General features: G+C 40.1%; 2 protein-coding genes across 3 annotated transcripts in view; one reads left to right on the forward strand and one right to left on the reverse strand.

Annotated features, from left to right (window-relative positions):
* cacnb2a (calcium channel, voltage-dependent, beta 2a) overlaps positions 1 to 6,780 on the forward strand; it is a 30,322-nt gene extending 23,542 nt beyond the window's left edge. The window contains exons 10-13 of the mRNA XM_083935757.1: positions 1,379 to 1,530; positions 3,182 to 3,277; positions 3,776 to 3,958; positions 5,160 to 6,780. Coding sequence (XP_083791883.1) covers positions 1,379 to 1,530; positions 3,182 to 3,277; positions 3,776 to 3,958; positions 5,160 to 5,915 — 1,187 coding nt within the window. The 3' untranslated portion in view covers positions 5,916 to 6,780. The remainder of the gene's footprint in view (positions 1 to 1,378; positions 1,531 to 3,181; positions 3,278 to 3,775; positions 3,959 to 5,159) is intronic.
* A 2,838-nt stretch (positions 6,781 to 9,618) lies between these two features.
* nsun6 (NOP2/Sun RNA methyltransferase 6) lies at positions 9,619 to 16,715 on the reverse strand. Of its 2 annotated transcripts, none has more exons than XM_083935754.1 (12): positions 16,692 to 16,715; positions 15,689 to 15,772; positions 14,706 to 14,861; positions 14,514 to 14,614; positions 13,980 to 14,086; positions 13,355 to 13,508; positions 13,188 to 13,269; positions 12,942 to 13,061; positions 11,661 to 11,805; positions 11,411 to 11,556; positions 9,915 to 10,040; positions 9,619 to 9,821 (listed from the first exon to the last, which is right to left on the reverse strand). In XM_083935754.1, the coding sequence occupies exons 2-12, from the start codon at positions 15,761 to 15,763 to the stop codon at positions 9,642 to 9,644; spliced, it is 1,392 nt and encodes a 463-aa protein (XP_083791880.1). In that variant the 5' UTR covers positions 15,764 to 15,772; positions 16,692 to 16,715; the 3' UTR covers positions 9,619 to 9,641. The 2 variants fall into 2 exon arrangements, with proteins under 2 accessions (XP_083791880.1, XP_083791879.1); XM_083935753.1 differs by having other exon boundaries at positions 14,514 to 14,617.
* Between the last annotated feature and the right edge of the window lie 1,667 nt (positions 16,716 to 18,382).

Raw genomic sequence — 18,382 nt, forward strand, 5'->3', positions numbered from 1 at the left:
CAAGTTCAAGAGCCGCTCTGATTTGACTGAGGTTGATCTGGGTTCAGATGTGATTAGAATGAAACAGATTCCTGAGTCAAACAGAGGGGACAAACTTTGCTATGGATCAACATAAGCATCAGTCAGCGGCTGCAGCCAGCAGAAATCCCAGGGAAAGTGTCTGCTGGAAGCAAGAATATGATAGATTTTGATCACATTTTGTATGATAACACAGAGCCTCCACACTACAACTTAATGATTTGACCTCAGTCTTTTTTAACATTGTGCTGCTGTCACAGATAAAAACTCAACATGAGCTTTAATGCAGCAGCTACTTCACCTCTACGGTCTTTTTAACGATACATGTCCTAGAAAACCTGGAAAACAGATTTATTGTCCAGTCATGGAAAACACAATGTCCTGAAAGATTATTACAGCAAAATATTATTTTCCTTTGAGAACACAGATTTTTTATTATTGTATTCTTCCATGAACAATTTTTCATAATTTCTAAGCATGTAAGAGATATAAGTTATCACCATAGACGGCACATGTTTTAAATCAAGCTTCCAAAGAGAGTAACATGTTAGTGTGCAGCACAACCCTTGTCTGTCATACCAGCTAGATCGTCAGTGAAAATGTCCTGGACACGTATGGAAAATGATCTCTAGAAAACGGACACATAAAGAGCAAAAACTTTCTATAAAAATATTTTGTGCATCTTCACTTTCTCCAAAAGATCGAAATTACTACATCTATTTCTGATGGAGATGAACCTTCCTCTCTTCTAAATGCAAAAAAATGATTTCAAGAAAGTTCGTTATTGGAAACGAGTGGAATCATCTCACCCCTCTGGCACACGTTAGCAGGGAAATGAGAATTTGTGACTCAGCCGCAGATGAATGAGCTGTTAGGTTGGAATGTTTTCACGTTATCAGTTTACTTCAGACTTTGTCGTGACTGGAAGTCATGAAGCTTGGCCGTGATTTCTTCTCAGATTTGGAATCGTGCCCTGGTGTGATATTTGTAGGATAGTTTTTAAAGTCCCGTCTTCATCTGTTGCAGTGGGGGTTGTGTGATGTATCAGTCGGTATTTGTTAGAGGAACACTTAAGAGCTGTTGGTCCCTAAGCCCGGTCCCTGAAGTCATGATGTCCTTTAAATATTTAAGTTTCTATGAAACTGAAAGAAACGAGCCAACTATTAAAGTCAAACCACATCTAGTAAGTTAGTAAAGTATGTATCTCTATATCAAAACAATTGTTATAAAGAACTTTGCAATAAAACATTAAACATCAAACAGGCAGGATAGTAATAAAGAAACGAAAGAACTGTGATTGATGGAAGTGGCTGTACTTCTGTACCTCTGCATTGACTCCCTCTCTCCCTTTCTTCTTCAGCTGAAGTCCAGAGTGAGATTGAGCGGATTTTTGAACTGGCCCGGACGTTACAGCTGGTCGTCCTGGACGCCGACACTATCAACCACCCGTCGCAGCTGGGGAAGACTTCCCTTGCCCCCATCATCGTCTACGTCAAGATCACCTCTCCCAAGGTGAGTAAAATGTACATGTCAGCGTGAGTTAAAAGGAAAACTAGCTGTAGCATTCAAATTTCATATAACGATTATAGTAAGCAAAACGATCATGGTAAACAGTATCATAGGGGTATTATTAAAACTTAATGTGCTGTAAATAACACCACCTTAACACCACTAATGTTTAGACAAACATTACGTTTGCAACTAACGATTATTGATTCATCTACTGATTACTTCATGATTAATCGAATAATCATTTGGTCTGTAAATTGTCAGAAATGAGTGAAAAATGCCCATCCTAGTCCAAGTTGATGTCCTGTTATGTCCAAAACCAAAAATATAATAGATATATAGAAAAGCAGGAAATCTATACATTTAAGAGACTAAATAACAGCATTTTCTGACATTCTTGCAGTGGTTGTGGATTAATTTCTATTCGTCGATCAACAAATAGATTAATTGTCTAATCAATGCTAAAATAATAACTGAATAAATGTTCTGTAGACAGGATGACCAAAATACAACCACAATTAAGACTTAGACTCTCTTATGAGGCTGACAAATCTCTGGATCGCAGTCACTGCCTTCTTCCATGTGTGCATTGGTGCAAAACAAACCTGCGTTGCATCTCGGAGACTGTTGTATCTACCACCTGTCCTCTCAATTACTAATACAGCTGGAACTGTATACACACAAGTGGATCAAATACTCAGGTCATTTACATGCGTAAAAGTACTAATACAACAATATAAAAATACTAAGTAAAAGTTATCTGTATAAGCACAGAAGCATTATTTACAACAGAACTGACTGCTATATGATTGAATATTACATTAATATTACATTGTTAAAGGGCTAATCCACAGATTTTATGCACCAAAGTCTGTTTAAATGTCTTTTGGAGTACTACTGCTCATGTAATAAAGTTGTATAAAGTCTTATGTGGCTCCAGAGGGAGCTGAGATCTGATAACTACTCCTCATCTCTGCTACGTTAGCGTCAATGAGCATAACGCACCCAAACCTCACCAGTTAAGTTGCATTGTGGGTAAGAGGAATGCATGGAATAAAGAAAAGATGATGTTTCTAATTCTACTGCATCAATTTTTACCCTTTTTTTCCTGAGGCAACTTTACACGAGTGCAACTCTAGAATGGGCGGAGTGCTCTTTTAATACTAATGCATGAATGCATTTCAATGTTGGAGCTGGTTGAAGTGAACTACTTGAACTACTTTAGGAAGCTTAGTCCAGCGGTTCTCAGCCAGGGGGTTGTGTCCCTCCCAAAGCGCTGTGAGATGATTAATGGGGTTTCAAAGAGGGAAAGGTTTTTCTATTTTGGTAAAAAGGTTGAATCATTTAAGTGATTGGGCAACAGTTAATTAAATTAAACCATGTGATAAGTTTAGAGAGGAAATGTCTCTTTTTGGTGGAACTAACAACTCAAAGCCAAAAGTGAACCCCTGTATTAATCATTAACACTGAATTATGTTTCATAAAATGATGATTTTGAACGTAGAAATCTGAAAAGCAGTGGATTAAAAAGAATATTTGAAATGTAACGGCTTTCTTTTTTTTGGTACAGTTTGTAACTAACTTTCACAGACTTGAATATATTCAGTTTTGTTGAATGAAACCACCGTGACCTTGTTGCCCTTTTTGCCCTCAGGTGCTTCAGAGGCTCATCAAGTCCAGAGGCAAGTCTCAGGCCAAACACCTCAATGTCCAGATGGTGGCCGCGGACAAGCTGGCTCAGTGCCCTCCTGTAAGTCTCTACAGTGGACCCAAATTACTCAAATTATCACTGACTTCAATGTTTAAAACAACCTGGAGCGATGTCCTTTAGAAATGGTTTTAGCTCTAGGTTTTGGTCTCATGCACATCTGAAGTTAGTTTTTTTTTTTTTAAGCTTTATAATTTGTGCCAGTTCTATTTCTGCTCTTCTGTAATCTGCTCAGTTATTATTTTAGCAAATGAAGCGAGCACCCCAGGCTTGCGAAAGTGCAGGCTTAATTTAATTCAGATAGCAGTCCATATCTGCAGGGAATTACTGTTTTAAGATTTTGAATGCCTAATGCTGTTTAGTGCTTAATTCAGTGGGTTGATTCAAACATAGCTCTGACATTTTGTACACATAAAGATTAATTCTTTATCGGTCGTTTTAGCTTTTCTCAAAACAGTCCTTTTATTGTGAAATTCCACTACAGCACCGTCTAGATTTCACAACCTTCCCGTTTTCTTTAACCCTCCTCTGCTTCCTCAGGAGATGTTCGACATCATCCTTGATGAGAACCAGCTGGAGGATGCTTGTGAACATATGGCTGATTACCTGGAGGCCTACTGGAAAAGCACTCACCCCACCAGCTGCAACCCCCCAAACCCAGTGCTAACGAAGCTGCCCACAGCCACCCTGCCCTCCAGCCCTGCCCTGGTCTCCGGCGTGCAGGTACAAGAGCTGAGGCCACAGAGAGGGACCTGTAGCGACAACACAGGACAGGAAGTGACTAGAGGGGTGGAAAGGGAGAGACAAAGAAAAGAAATGAGGGTTCTTTCCAATACTCACTAGTTTTTTGCTGTTGGTCTTATTTAATGAATATAAGTCGAATCAACCAACAGTTTTTCAAATACAGTCACATCCAGGGGAGGAAGGAAGACATTTATACAGCAAATAAACCTAGAAGTTAGAAGCATGCAGGTTTACTGTAGTCAAAGAGACATAACAATCAATTTTCAATGGTAGGGAAGGAATTTATGTTGCAAAAAATTAATATTTATGTGTGCAACTCTTAACTGTATCATCAAGAAGTATATATTAATTTTTATTAAGTAATAAACAGTGTGTGCAGCAGAGTGAAAACAGCTTTGCGTCTGTCGCTTATCGTCGATCCTAAAACCAGTCGAAAGGCTAATTACTGCACAATAACTGGTGACTGGTGTGGTGCAGGAGACGGCGATGTATTGCGGGACACACAATGCTCTGAATGCAAAAGCGGAATTGGGATAAAATGTGCAACAAGTGTAGATTAAGTGTGTCATGGAAGAGCTCGACAGGAAGTGAGTTACGTGATTACATGAAACATGCAATTCATTTATATTTCTTTATAGTAAACACCGCACTTTTTCATAGTGTCATGCAGATAGATTGCCATTTTCGTGGTATGATTTTGTATAGTATAACATAACTTTTCAGCTAATGCCACATATCCTTCACCTCTCCCCTCTCTCCATCCACTGCCATCACAATGGGAAATGTAAGACTGAAAATGAGGAAAGTTCTGATCTTGACATGTGATTGCTGGTGCGGTGAGTTTGGAGAGGCCGTCAGACAAATATGTTCTACACTTCAGGTGCCAGAAATCCACAAGAGTCCGTTTGGTGCTGCAGACTGAAAACACTGAAGTTTCAATTTTATGTTTTCCTCCTCCAAGATTCATTAACCTTCAGTGGATGGTTGATGAATATTCAAGCAGTGTGTGTGTGTGTGTGTGTGTGTGTGTGTGTGTGTTTTTGTGTGTGTGAGTGCATATATACAATATGCACCAGAAGTAACAAGGGTGAGGTGAATATTAATCTGCATGTTTTTGCGTTTGCAGTGTGTTTTCTTGCTTTCTTTCACTCGCCTGACTGACATGTGTTACTGACTTCAGGGCAGCAGTGCAGAGCAGAAAGGAGATAAAGCATTAGTGGAGAGGAAGGGCTCCAGAGAGGATCACCAGCACCATCATCACCATCACCACCACCACCACCAGAGCCAGGACCAGGCTGAGGTCGATGCAGAGGCCGAGGGAGAGGGCGATGAGGAGGAGAGGCCTCTGAGGACGGAGGCCTCCAGGAGAGCCCAGCACATCCACCACCGTTCGTCTTCCACCAGGACTGAGCACCACAACCACCACCACCACCACCACAGCAGTCGAGCCCGGGGCCTCTCCCGGCAGGAGACTTTGGACTCGGAGACCCCCGAGAGCAGAGAGAGCCGAGAGAGCAAGGACTCGGCTTATATTGAGCCACGCACTCAGCTCCTCCACCAGGATGAAGAGGAGGAGGAGGAGGAGGAGGAGGAAGAAGAAGAGGAAGATGAGGATCTTGGGGAGGGGCACCCCCAGCAGCAACAGCGTTACGAGCCACTGCCCCACCGGGACCACAACCACCATCACCACCACCACCATCACCGCGGTGGTGGGGCTGAGGACGCCGGCCACAGCGCGGGACACCACCGCTCAAAGGAGCGCGAACAGGACCATAACGAACGGAACAAGCAGCGCTCGCACCACCACCGGCCGGCACGCGACCACCACCACCACTACTACGACCGGGACAGGGACAGGGACAGAGAGGGGGAGGTGGCTCCCAAAAAGAGGGGGGACGCAGGGGAATGGGCCAGAGACTCCTACATCCACCAGTGACAGACCAAATCCTCCTTGAAGCTCATCTGGACCATTCTGTTCTCCCACCGTGCTGCTATACCCTGAAACCACAGCATCCTATTTATGTACACTTCCTTTGTAAATGCATCTTTTTCAGTGGCAGGATTTTGATTACATAGATACAAATATAAATATATATGAATATATGTATGTGTGTATCTATGCATAGACGTCGTTTATGTGTGGGTATGCATGGTTATTCTCAAATATGCATATTTTAAACCTGTGTTTGATAAAGCATGACACAAAAGCAGAATTTCATTTTCTGTACTGGGCTGTGCTTTCTGTGATTAGCATTTCAATTTTTTATTTTCATTTTTTTTCTTGCTACCACTTGAATAATGTGTTCCTTCAGACTACTGCTAGGGTTGACTGCAAAGGTTGACTAATCAAGTTAGTTTGATGCTGTATTTGCAGAGGTCTTTTGTTTAAAATAAGAGTTTGACCGTTTGGGAAATACACTTATTTGCCGTCTTACTGAGAGTTACCAGTTTATTAGGTATACCTAGTTAAAAACTGATGCAACAGTCCTGCCATAAATCCTTCCTTCATGAAGGAAATAGTGTTCAGTTTTTGTATAAACTGAATTTTATGATCATTTCTGAGGCTGCAGTTGTGTTATGTATTGTTACATTGGCAGGTGTTTCTAGTATTTTGTAATTTTTCCTTTAAATCACAGAGGGTGGTTTGAATCAGTGGTTCCCGACCCTTTTCCATCATTGAGTAAACTGACGCCCCCTGAATAACTGACATATTTTATGAATAGTTCATATTATATTTTAAAGAACAACAGTACAGAACAACTGATAAACTGTACAATTAACCCAAATAGTGAACGCAATGACTACAGGACGTTTGTGTAAAACAAATGAATTAGATTCATTAAATTTAATTCAATTCTTTGTGTTATGTATTGTTTTAATTATTAACAATCATACATACTTAATAAGCTTCTGCTTTGACAAATTCAGTGTTTTCTTCTCCCTGATCTCCCTAATAGCACTTTGGTTATTTCAACTGCATACTTTTCTGATGCAGGACGAGGCTGTTTGTGTTTGAGTCTTAAAGTTTGTGTCTTAAAAAAGAATCCAAACTTTTTAAAAAATAACAATTTATTTCATCACATAAACAAATGAAATGCTGAGATGTAGGCAACCTTATCTTTATTTTAAAAAGTTTTCTTACGCCGCTTAAAATCAAGGAGACCTCGTGATCCTGTGAGGCGACCCTTAGAGGGGGTCGGGACCCCCAGGTTGGGAACCAGAAGTCTAAATACAGGACTGTTGTATTAGATCATAATTTCCTTTTGCGGTTTCAGTTACTAAATAAACTGGTAAATGAGTCTAAATGAGAAGATTAATAACAGCTGCAGCTAGCTGTCGGTTAGCTTAACTTAGCTAAGCTGGAAACTGCTCATGTGACTATGAAGGGGGAAAAAATCATCTAAAGCTCACTAATCAACATTTCATATCATATTTGTTCAGTCTGTATAAAAAACTAAATCTAAAAGTCAACACATTGAGGTTTTACTTACTGTAAGCTAACTGGCTGCTAACGCTAGCTGCAGGTTTAGACAGGAAAGGGGTCTTAATCTTCTCATTTAACTAAGCAAGAAGGCAAATGAGCGTTATTCCCCAAAGTGTCACACTGCTCCCTTCATTTGATGTTCATCACTTGTTGCTTGGTTCCTTTTTTAAATTCTGCGCCCAAACCTTTTCAGACATTTGGTTTTAAGATAGTTCAGCCTCCCACGAGGTGCACCTCAGTCTTGCCTTACAAGACGAACCAGTCCTACAATAACTTCCTGTCTTACATGCAGTACTGTTCTCTTTGTATGGGTCCAGAAACATTTTATAACATTGATGCACCCTTTATTCTGCACTTTTACGGATTCACGTTAGTTTCAAGTGAAAATTTGATATGACATTGCAACTTTACTGTCGGTCTCCTACCAAAACTCCCATCAAGGTTCATCTTTTTATTAAGTCTCACGCCTCTTTTTCTAATGAATGTTGTTTAAATTCCCACTTTAACTCCAGAGTATGAAGAGTGTTCATTCAAGGGACATCTTCAATACGTTCCTCACTAAGAAATGAAAAGATGCACTCGCAACTCGAACAATTCAAAAATGTTTACCAGACAAAGAGAGTTTTGTCTTTTACCATTTGTTCACTCCCCTTACTAACACACAGGATCTATATTCAGATGTGGATCAACTAAACTTTTCCCGTATAAACTCATGATGCTGAAAGTGTGAATTGAGCCGACTCCCTGCCCCACTGTTTACAAACCCACCCTGTCCCTTCACTTTTTGATTTTGCCTGACGATTGTAACTAGAAAAAACGACTCCCATTTCTATGCTACATTGGTAGCACTACAGATTTTCTAACGGTGTACATGTGTATGTACATAATGCATAAATATAAAGAATAAAGTTGGCAACAAAGGACGGATGAGGGGGGAGAAGAATTTGATGTGTGCTTTGTCTGAAGACCCAGACGGAGGAGAGAGGAGTGTCTATAAATAGTCGAGTGAAACTCTGCTGAAAAATTGAGGTAGACTCATTGGGCTGCCTCCTGAGTCGTCATGACAACATCGGCATGAATGACAATACTGAGGGGATGCGTCTAAAATAGGCACAAAAAAACAAGTGTTCACAGAGATGCAGCAGTGAAAAGAGCGGCCATTTTAGTCAGCAGTCTCCATACGGTGAAATGCACAGATGCAGACAGATGTGTGTGGATGGACTTATGATGGGAAGAAGGATTGAGCCGAGGTCAATGTGGAGGTCCTCGAATGGGAGAACGGGCCAGATGTTTGTGCGCTGTCGGCACGAATCCATAAATTCTGCAGCTTTAATGGACGCCCATCATTTTTATTTTGCACTAAATAAATTAGCGATGAGTACTGCAATTTGTACTTAAACCGCTTTATGAGTATAATCAGATGACGTGCAGTCGTTAATATATAACAGCATTCCATAAAGCATTTATTTTTCATTTACCAACAAGGTGATGTTTTTAAGCGTCATGCTATTGTTCAGGCGGGAATTTAATAAATAGAATAATTTATGGGTGAATTAACTGGTGGAGACTTGTTTGTCTGTCCTACACCCACCGCCTAGACGTTTTACAAACTTTTTATTGCTAAAATAAAACGGAGACGGAGAGAAAAATCTTATTTTAAAGGATTTATTATTTTGAAAAAACGACACACAGCCTCATTTCTCTCTTACTAGCAGCGCACGTCCTAATTAAAGTTCCCAGGTGTCTCCATCACTACTACAAAACGCTAAATTGTTAATACCTCTCGTGACCTCTTTCTGCACGCTACGCTACTTCCTGCTCTCTGAGATTCCAACGAATCCACTGTCACCATGGCAGCTGTGTCGTCACTGTTGTTATGGCGATGCAAGCACTGCTGCATTTGCCAATACTCATTCAGTCTCCATCCCCACGTGCCTCCACCTCCCCTCCCTCCCTCCCTCCCTCCCTCCCTCTCTCTCCTGCCCTGGGTGTTTATAAAGCTTATCCCTATATGGCCCGCAGTTTGAGAGAGCAGCTGTTGAGAGGCAGATGCTGTAAACAGCACAGTGAGCGTCTTTGTCAACACTGCCCCGTCAAAGCACACACAGTGTTGTAATATAAACACTATTGTTCTCGTGTGAGAGCTGATGGCGCTGTAAGAGAAAACATGCCCTCCAGTCAGTTTTTCAGGAACTTGGCAATAAAGAAGCCGATGGTGTCCCCGTCGGCTCTGCCGGAGAGCGACGCTGCCGTTCCTGTCTGGTCCCAGCTCAGCTCGGGACTGAACCTCTGGAGGAGGCGCAGCTGCTCAGGTGACAGGCCGGCTCCCAGCATTCCTCCTGCGCCGATGTGAGGCTCCTGCAAATGAGCGAGATTTGGTGAGTTTGTCAAACATCACTCTCCTTGTTTTTGAGTTTGTCCACAAGGCCGAAATGTTGTTGTTTTTTTTACCTGAGGCTGAAGCGTGAGGCAGGGAAAGGTCTTGAGGGCCCAGGCTACCTGCTCCTCATTCTCTGCTAGAGTCACTGTGCAGGTGCTGTACACGAGAACGCCGCCTTTCTTCAACAACGCCACCGCCTGCAATACACAAAAAAACTTTTATCAGAGTGGCTATAACCCAGAGGAGGTTATGTTTCGGGCTCGGTTTGTCTGTTTGTCAGCAGGATTACAGAAAAACTGCTCACCTGATTTTCATGAAACTTGGCGTAAACAGTGTATCAAGGGCCAAATATGAACCCATTCAATTTTGGAGTGGATCCGAATCACAGGGCGGAAATACGATTTGTTTTTCACTTTTGTTAACGTTGCGAGATTCGTGCTGCATTCGTGTGGTGTCTGAATAATCTGAAAAATGACTTCCCAACCGGAAACAGTCACGCTGTGTTAACAGTGTGAGCACGAAGCTGACCCTACCCACAAACCACCAACTTTATACATAGTAGTACATATAGTATAGTAGCTAGCACAAGTGTCAGTAGAGAGAAGCATGGACAGAGAGAGGGGGAAAGACGGTGCATTACGGCATGCGATAATATTAATAAGGCCACTCTGAACGCTGCTTTGTCACCTTTTGTGCCAACGATGGCTCGGCGCTTGTGGCTCTGTGACTAGAGAGTGACTATTGCAAACCCGACTCTAAATGACTATCTGCTGGATGTGTGAATAAGCAACCGTTTGCTAGTTCACCTCAATTTAAAAGGTTAATGTTGTGTTTCTGCTGCCCCCAGGTGGCCAAAAAATCAATTATTGCAGGTTGAACTGTTTCCAAGCAAGTCTTTCTTTAGTCTAGATGCTGAATAACTTTGATAAATAATGTCTACTGCAGTGAACTTTAATCTTCCTCTAGTAATCCATCTGTGAGCCATACTTGAAAGAAAAAGAAATCCACTTTAAAACGGATTTCACATTAGCTTTAGTCTACATTTACATACATTTGTATAAAAAGCAGGGATTCCTGTTGAAGGTATGAGTAGAAAGAAAGACTTTCTGGAGCATCTTTAACAGTCACAATACATGACACTTTTCCCAAAATGTAGTGGTTTATTTATTTTCCTTTAGAGCTGAAAGTTCTACCTAACTGCCATTGAGTGTAAAATAACAGAAGCCGTCCTGGTGTATAAATCAGATTTGTCAGTATTCAGAGTTAATTGATGAGATTATAGTAATGTTTCCACCAGTCACGGCTTGGAGCAGAGTAAAAACTTCCATAAACATTTTTTTAGGTGTATTTTACCTTGAAAATGTGAATTACTCACAGAAGAGTAAAAATGTGAAATGCTGCCATCTGCTGGTCAAGATGAGTTCAGTAATGTGTGTGTGTGTGTGTGTGTGTGTGTGTGTGTGTGTGTGTGTGTGTGTGTGTGTGTGTGTGTGTGTGTGTGTGTGTGTGTGTGTGTGTGTGTGTGTGTGTGTGTGTGTGTGTGTGTGTGTGTGTGGTAAAAACCTACAGCGTGGAACAACTTGCGCTGCAGTGGCTGGTAGGAGCAGATCTCCTTGAGGCTCCAGACACTCATCATGTTGGGTCTCTGTCCCAGTCCGCTGCAGGGGGCGTCCAGAAGAACCCGGTCAAAACTTTCAGGAGGGAAGGGAGGACCTGGAGTACGTGCGGAAACAGAAGTGCTCATGATATGATATACTGTGTTCTGGGGTTATTTATTGAAAAAGATATATTTCCGTGTCCCTGCTGTCACTCAGTACCTTCGGCGTCCTGGGACGGCTCACTGCTCACAGCTTGGGTGCTGTTGAAGCAATAAACTTTGATCGAACGTAAATGCAACATTTGGGCGTTTTGACGAATTCGATGGATCTTATTTCGGATCCTGTCCAGAGCTACGACCTCGCCCTGAATCAGTGAACAAAAAGAGTCCGTTATGATGCATTCAGGTCCTTAAGAATCCGTCATCACAAATGCTTGTTTGAGAAATGGTTTAGAAATGAAGCAGCGCTCCAATTATGAAAACGTTTATTTAGGATAATGCTTTGAGAACAGGTGCGTTGCATTTTAGAGGCCGGTCGTATGTTTTAGATAACATGCAAAGCCGTTTAAGAACACAGTAGTCAGATAAATGTCATAAAAGTATGACGTAGCATAAAATAGAAACGCCAAAGTAAAGTACAAGTACCTCAAAACTGTATTGCAGTACAGGACATGTACAGGAAATGCACTGGTTCTACCTGCAGTTCCATAACATAATGTGTCCTCATTAAATCCAATAACATCCACACTGAGTGACCTGGAAATAGTTAAACCTTTATCATTTACGACCAACAAATAATACAAAACAATACAAATGATACGTTTCACAAAGGTTGTATTTGTTTCAGGAGACGTTTAAAGGATTCACTCACAATTTACAGCCACATTTTTGTTTTTTGTTAAATTAAATGCCTGTAACTAATTTAATTATATTAAACAAAGGACACTAAAACATCCAAAGTCCACTCGGGACACCTATTCTTCAGAACAATCATTTTCTAGATCAGCAGTTCCAAACCTTTTTGCCCCGTGTCCACCTTAATGTCCACGTATGACCTCTTAAGTTTAAGAAGAGCAGATCAACCTTTCTTCAGTTGTTTGTTTGATAACGTTTAGAAGTCTTAAAGTTCAACTATCCAGGAGAAAGAGTAGGAAACACCACAACTATCCCATTTATCTTGAAAGTTAAACTTTCTTCTAGTCAGATTCTTCTAGTTTCTTCTAGTTAGTTATATGGTAAGGATGTCCTCTTACCTTTTCTTAGCTGACAGCTCCTCAAAAACTTTATTTTGAAGTTTCCCGGCCCGGTAAACTCCTAACTTGTCTGACAAGAAGAAAGTTTAACTTTCAAAATGGATAAAGAAGACATCAGGAATACACTCGATCCAATCCCATTTACCGTCACATTAGCCCAAAGACGATTTTATTAGATCGCAGCCCCGGGTCCCAGATTGAAACCCTGAATATTAACCCCCTCCAGCAGCCGACTGTTCAACTTGTACCTGATCCTTCATGAGCCCAGCAATGTGGCAGGTCTTCCCTCCGGGGGCAGCGCACATATCCAGGACCCTTTCTCCGGGACGAGGCCCGAGAACGTGTCCCACGACTACAGAGGGAAGGTTCTGCACATCATGAAGGAAACAACGCGTGAGAAGACACAAAACTCTGTTTCCCATGACTTTGTGTTACATTAATATCTAGGAAAAGTAGAGGTAAATACTCTATTACACATTATAATAGTATAATACCTGAAGGAATACCAGGTCGGGGAGAACACCATCAAAGGAAGGACTCTGGTAAAGTGGCTCTACCATGCGAACACCTATCCCCCTGAAATAACAGAACCATGACTTTTTCTTTAGGGGGTTTGTGGTCTACTCAAAGTCACGTATTCATAAAGAAAAACTGCACTTACTTGGCAGGTTCATCTGTGCAGAAGATGCTGGAGCGGTCTATCTCTGCGACTCCGTTTCCCACAAACCCTTTCTGTCCCTGGAAGCTCGTGGCTCCTCGGGTGCACCGACCCTCCAAGTCAGAGACGACAGACACGAGATCTCCCACCTTCATGTCTGAGAACAAACAAACACACCGCGGGTTGATTTCACAGTACAATATGCTTCAAAATATGTATTCTAATTAACTTTAAATGTATAATATGTAACCGTTCTGAATTCTTTCATAATCTGAAATGTTTCCAACAATGTTCCGACCCACAGATCTGTCCTTTTATTCGAGGGAACTCTCCTTTACATTGGGTTGCCTGTCATTTGCGTCGTATCCCCTAAGTGCCACATTTTTATGATACACTTTTTAGATCTTGCTTGTTTTTAACTTAGATTATAGGCATCTGGATCTAAAGTTATCAGAGCAAAACAGCTGATCAAACGTTCTCACTGGTTTTCATCAGCAGGTCCGTTTGTTTGGGAGAGGAGGAGACCTCTGCGGATAATTCAACTTCACGACATCATCAAACTGCGTCTTCTGTTATTGTTTGGATTGAGAGGCCCCCTGGCAGCCTAACATCTGTCTTTGAGTCTTACGCTTGGGGCAGGCGAGGATCCCCGGGACGAAGACGTGAGCGCCTCTCAGTACGGCACTGCCACACTGAGCGCCAACCACCACCTCTGAGCTCAGCTGCTTCACGGGTCTGAAAGCACGAGAGAGGGACGTCACACTTTTAAAAATCTCACTGGATCCTTACAGCCAATCTTGACATGCACGGGCAAATATTCACAAACTTTTTTAAAGCTTTTTTACGTGTATCAAAAATAAAATAAAAGGGAAACATTATATGCAAAAAAAACAAAAACACCCTGTAGCCCCAAAAACAAAGCAAGAGATCTATAATGCGCCGTTACTGTAACAAACCTTTAAAACAAAGTGTGCACAACTGGAATTTGTCAACTTAAAAGCTTCTGTGTTTTTTCTGTCGTCGTTCCCTGAAATTCCGTGTGGGTTTGGCCTCAGGAAACACTCGCCCAGCGGTGGGACTGATGCTGCAGTTTAAGGCTGAGTGTGTCCTCCTCAGAGCAGATTCAGATCTGTCTGATTCTGCTCCAGCATTCCTCACATACCTCGGGCCATCGACGGGAAGGAGCAGCACATCTGGAATTTGCGGGTGAGGAAGAATCTGAACGGAGAGCTCGTCCGCTGATGAGCCGCACATCTGCTGCTGCTGCTTCAGCAACGACAACAACGCACAGAACCATTACTGACTGACTGCCGCCGCGCTGCGCACCTTACATGCTCCCTCTTTCCGTCCTCACCTTTTGCAGCTCTTCTTCTAACGTGTGTCTGATCTCATCCAGCGGAGCGAGATGAGTACTGGCCCGAACACACGTGTATGAAGGAGGGTGAGACAGACACGTGAGCAGCTTCTGGAAACGACATTCTGCCTCCTGATGGCCCACTGCAGCGAACACCTGAACGCAAACAAGATGAGATCAAACCATTAGAAAACCGTCAGGAACATTATTGATTTCAAGCTTCAGAATTTAGCACATACCCCTAAAACAGCAACCTTACAATGAAAATTAAAGTGAAAATATGCTTGAGCATCATTGTGGTCACCATATTAAACAGAATAGACAAATATACCTTTTCCAAAGTCAGATATTAACATTTTTCAAACAATTTAAGGTGAATTTTCAAGCTTTTCCAGCACTTCACAGTTGTGGTACATTACATATTCATATACTGTGCATACAGTCTATATAATCTACTGATTATTTTACTTCATCGTCACATTAAATTAGATGTTATTGTGCTTTAAAACAACCAAAATGATGTTCTACTGACTTTCATGTTTCAAAATGTGTCACTTTGGCATCCTATATAACCTACATTTCAAGCACTTTTCAAACCCTGAAAGCACCACATTAGAATTCAAGTGTTTCCAAGGGTTTCCAGCACCCATAGGAACCCTTTTGAATAGTTCCCAGGACCACAGCTACCATCAAGGACATCCAGCACATGCCTGTGGTTTACTATATATAATTACTCAGGGTTTTTTTTTCTCTGTGAGTATCATTACTGAGAAAGAAAAGAAAAACAGGCTTTGAAAGATTTGGGAAGAAAAAAAGAGCAGAAAAGGATCGACGTGTTTCTTCGGATGAGTTTTACTGTGGGCACCAGTTTACATCATCCCTGTGTTCCCTTTTCCACTGAAAGAGAGGAAGACTTTATGAGGTGTGTTTATGATTCTCCAGAAGAGAGGGAATGCTTCCAAGAAACACATTTAAATTCCTACCTCCTCGTTTAAGAAGGCACTCCTGAGATAATCAGTGACCTCGGGCTTCAGAGAAATCCTCGGGAAGACGGACATTTCTTCAGTCTGCACAGAGAAACACATCCCGTCCATAACAGGAGAGACAATGAATCATGACGGATGAAGGTCAGAGGAGGTAGAAAGGTGTGGTTACGGTTTGGACCCTTGGAAACTAAAAATCCATCAGTGGTTAAAACTGACTAACAGTCTGGTGAATAACAAAACGTGAAACACACTCATTTATAAATAGCATACTACTGTTGTTAATAATAATAATAATAATATTAATAATAATTTGCCCACAGAACTCAAAATGGAGCATACATGGAATCACTTTAAACTCAAGCTGAAACTTTTTAAAGAAGGAAAAGTCATGTTTGATCTATTTATTTATTTATTGTATTATTGTTTGTAAATTGTAGCTTTTTGTACATTTGTAGGTCTTGTTCTGTATGCATTTATTGGTGAGTTTCGTCCTGCTTTATATGGATCTAATTGTTGATTTTTGTGTATTTGCAAATCGTCTTAGGCTAAATAATGTATAGACGGAATTTCCCAGTACAAAAAAACATTACACTGAATACATTAATAATAGCAATGTAGCTAATTAACAAAATATCAATATAATATAAATAAGTCCAAATGACTGGTGAGCAGCTATTTAACAACATATCTAACAAATGCTGCAAAAGCACAGAATAAACCAAGTCTGTATTTAGGTAAAAACATGTGTTTTTATGAAGACACCACTATCTGAATTTAATGTAACGAATGTGAGATACTTAAATAACAGAATCGATTTGTGTTAAATATTTCTATTGGATCATTAAATAATGTCAAACACGGGTCGTAGTTATCATCTGAACGATGGTAGTCAGTCGTGTCCAACACATCTGTTCCCTACATTCATTATTAATAACTGGACGGTTACATTAACAGCGTAATAGTGTGAATAAGTCTGTTTGAATCTTCTTTAGGTACTCACGTTTGTGGAGGCAGAAGCGTTGGTGTTTTGACTACGACTTCCGCATACGTCACTAGCTTGGTCACATGACAGTAGTGACGTAAAACATCCTGTTGTTTGAAATCCATGTGTTAGTTTGAGCAGCATCCTATTGGTTTGTTTAGATAATAAGGATGTATATGCAGTATATAAACATATGAGTATTTTTTTAAAAAAACACTATTGTGTAGTTCTAAGCAGATAAAGATAATCTAATTCAATTCAATTCAATTTCAATTCAATTTAATTTATAGTGCCAAATCATAACAGAAGTTATCTCAGGACACTTTACAGACTAGGAAAAGACCACACTCTATGATAAACAAAGACCCAACAATTACAATGTAAGTGGTAATTAATGTGCAGTATTTGTCAATGACTATAACATCTCCTGTGAAGACTTTTATTTTTAAATATTATTATTATATTATTAAACATCTGTGTCTTGTTTTCTGTATTTTCATTCATTAACTGATTATACACCGGCCCGTAGTTACGGTTGACCACAGGAGGAGTTATAGTTGTTAACAAATACATGAATAAACACTAATATCTGATTATGACGACCTTATACAGGTTATATTCTGCTCATACATGCAGACTAGGGGGACTCCAAACAAAATGGTGCACACAAACACATACAATATCCCCACTCAACAAACAACAACTCAAAAATCTGAACCAAAGCATAAATCATCTCTTTTTGTTATAGCTTACTGTTTTGTGCTTTGTTGTCTTCTGTTACATCTCTGTTTGTGTAATCTGTCACCTTACTGTGTGACAGTGCACTAATAAACAAATATCTATACTGTGAACTTTTGCACATCCACTGATAAACATGTTTGAATATTCTGCACATAACTGTATAGCTTTCCAATTCTAAAACAGTTATATTGTACACATTTGTTATATATTTTTTCACATCTGTATTGTCCTTTTTCTGTTCTATATTTAGGTTCTTGACTGTTGCAAAATCGGGCTTTTATTTTTTTTAATCTTTCTCTTAATATTTATGTTTATATTTATTGTATGCACCAAACAAATTCCTTAAGTGACAACCCAGTTGGCAATAAACCTGATTCTGATTCTGACAATCCATTGAAATAATAAAAAAATGTGCTACCATTTTAACAAAATTCCGATTTTGTCTATTAAAAAGAAAACAGATAAATCATAAAAGTTAAACACCCAATACACAATCAATTGTATTTGTCTGCAGGGTGAAAATAAATTAAATTAAACAACTGAGTAATTTATGTTGTACTGTGTGTGCTATCTAGTAAGGGTTTACAATAAGTACCACAAATTAATTAGGAAAACATAATCATTATATATGTCAATTGTTGGTATATTTATATAAATAAATAAATACAGAAATAAACAAACAAATAAATGCTGATATGACTGAATGAATAAATAAATGTATAAATAAAAGACTAAATAAATACATGAATAAAAAAAATAAAAGAATATTTAAATGCTTTACATTTATTTCTACATTTTTCTTCCCCTACGTTTATTTCTTTCTGTAATTCTGAGTCCATATGTTAAATTAGGTTGGAGGTCCCATTTACTCATACATGTGTTTATATATTTCAGCATTTATTTATTTCTGTATTTATTTATTTAAAAATGTATGCATTAATGTACCTATTTATTGAGACTGTTTAGTC

Source organism: Echiichthys vipera, assembly GCF_963691815.1.
Source record: "Echiichthys vipera genome assembly, chromosome: 21".
In the NCBI taxonomy this organism is placed as follows: domain Eukaryota; kingdom Metazoa; phylum Chordata; class Actinopteri; order Perciformes; family Trachinidae; genus Echiichthys; species Echiichthys vipera.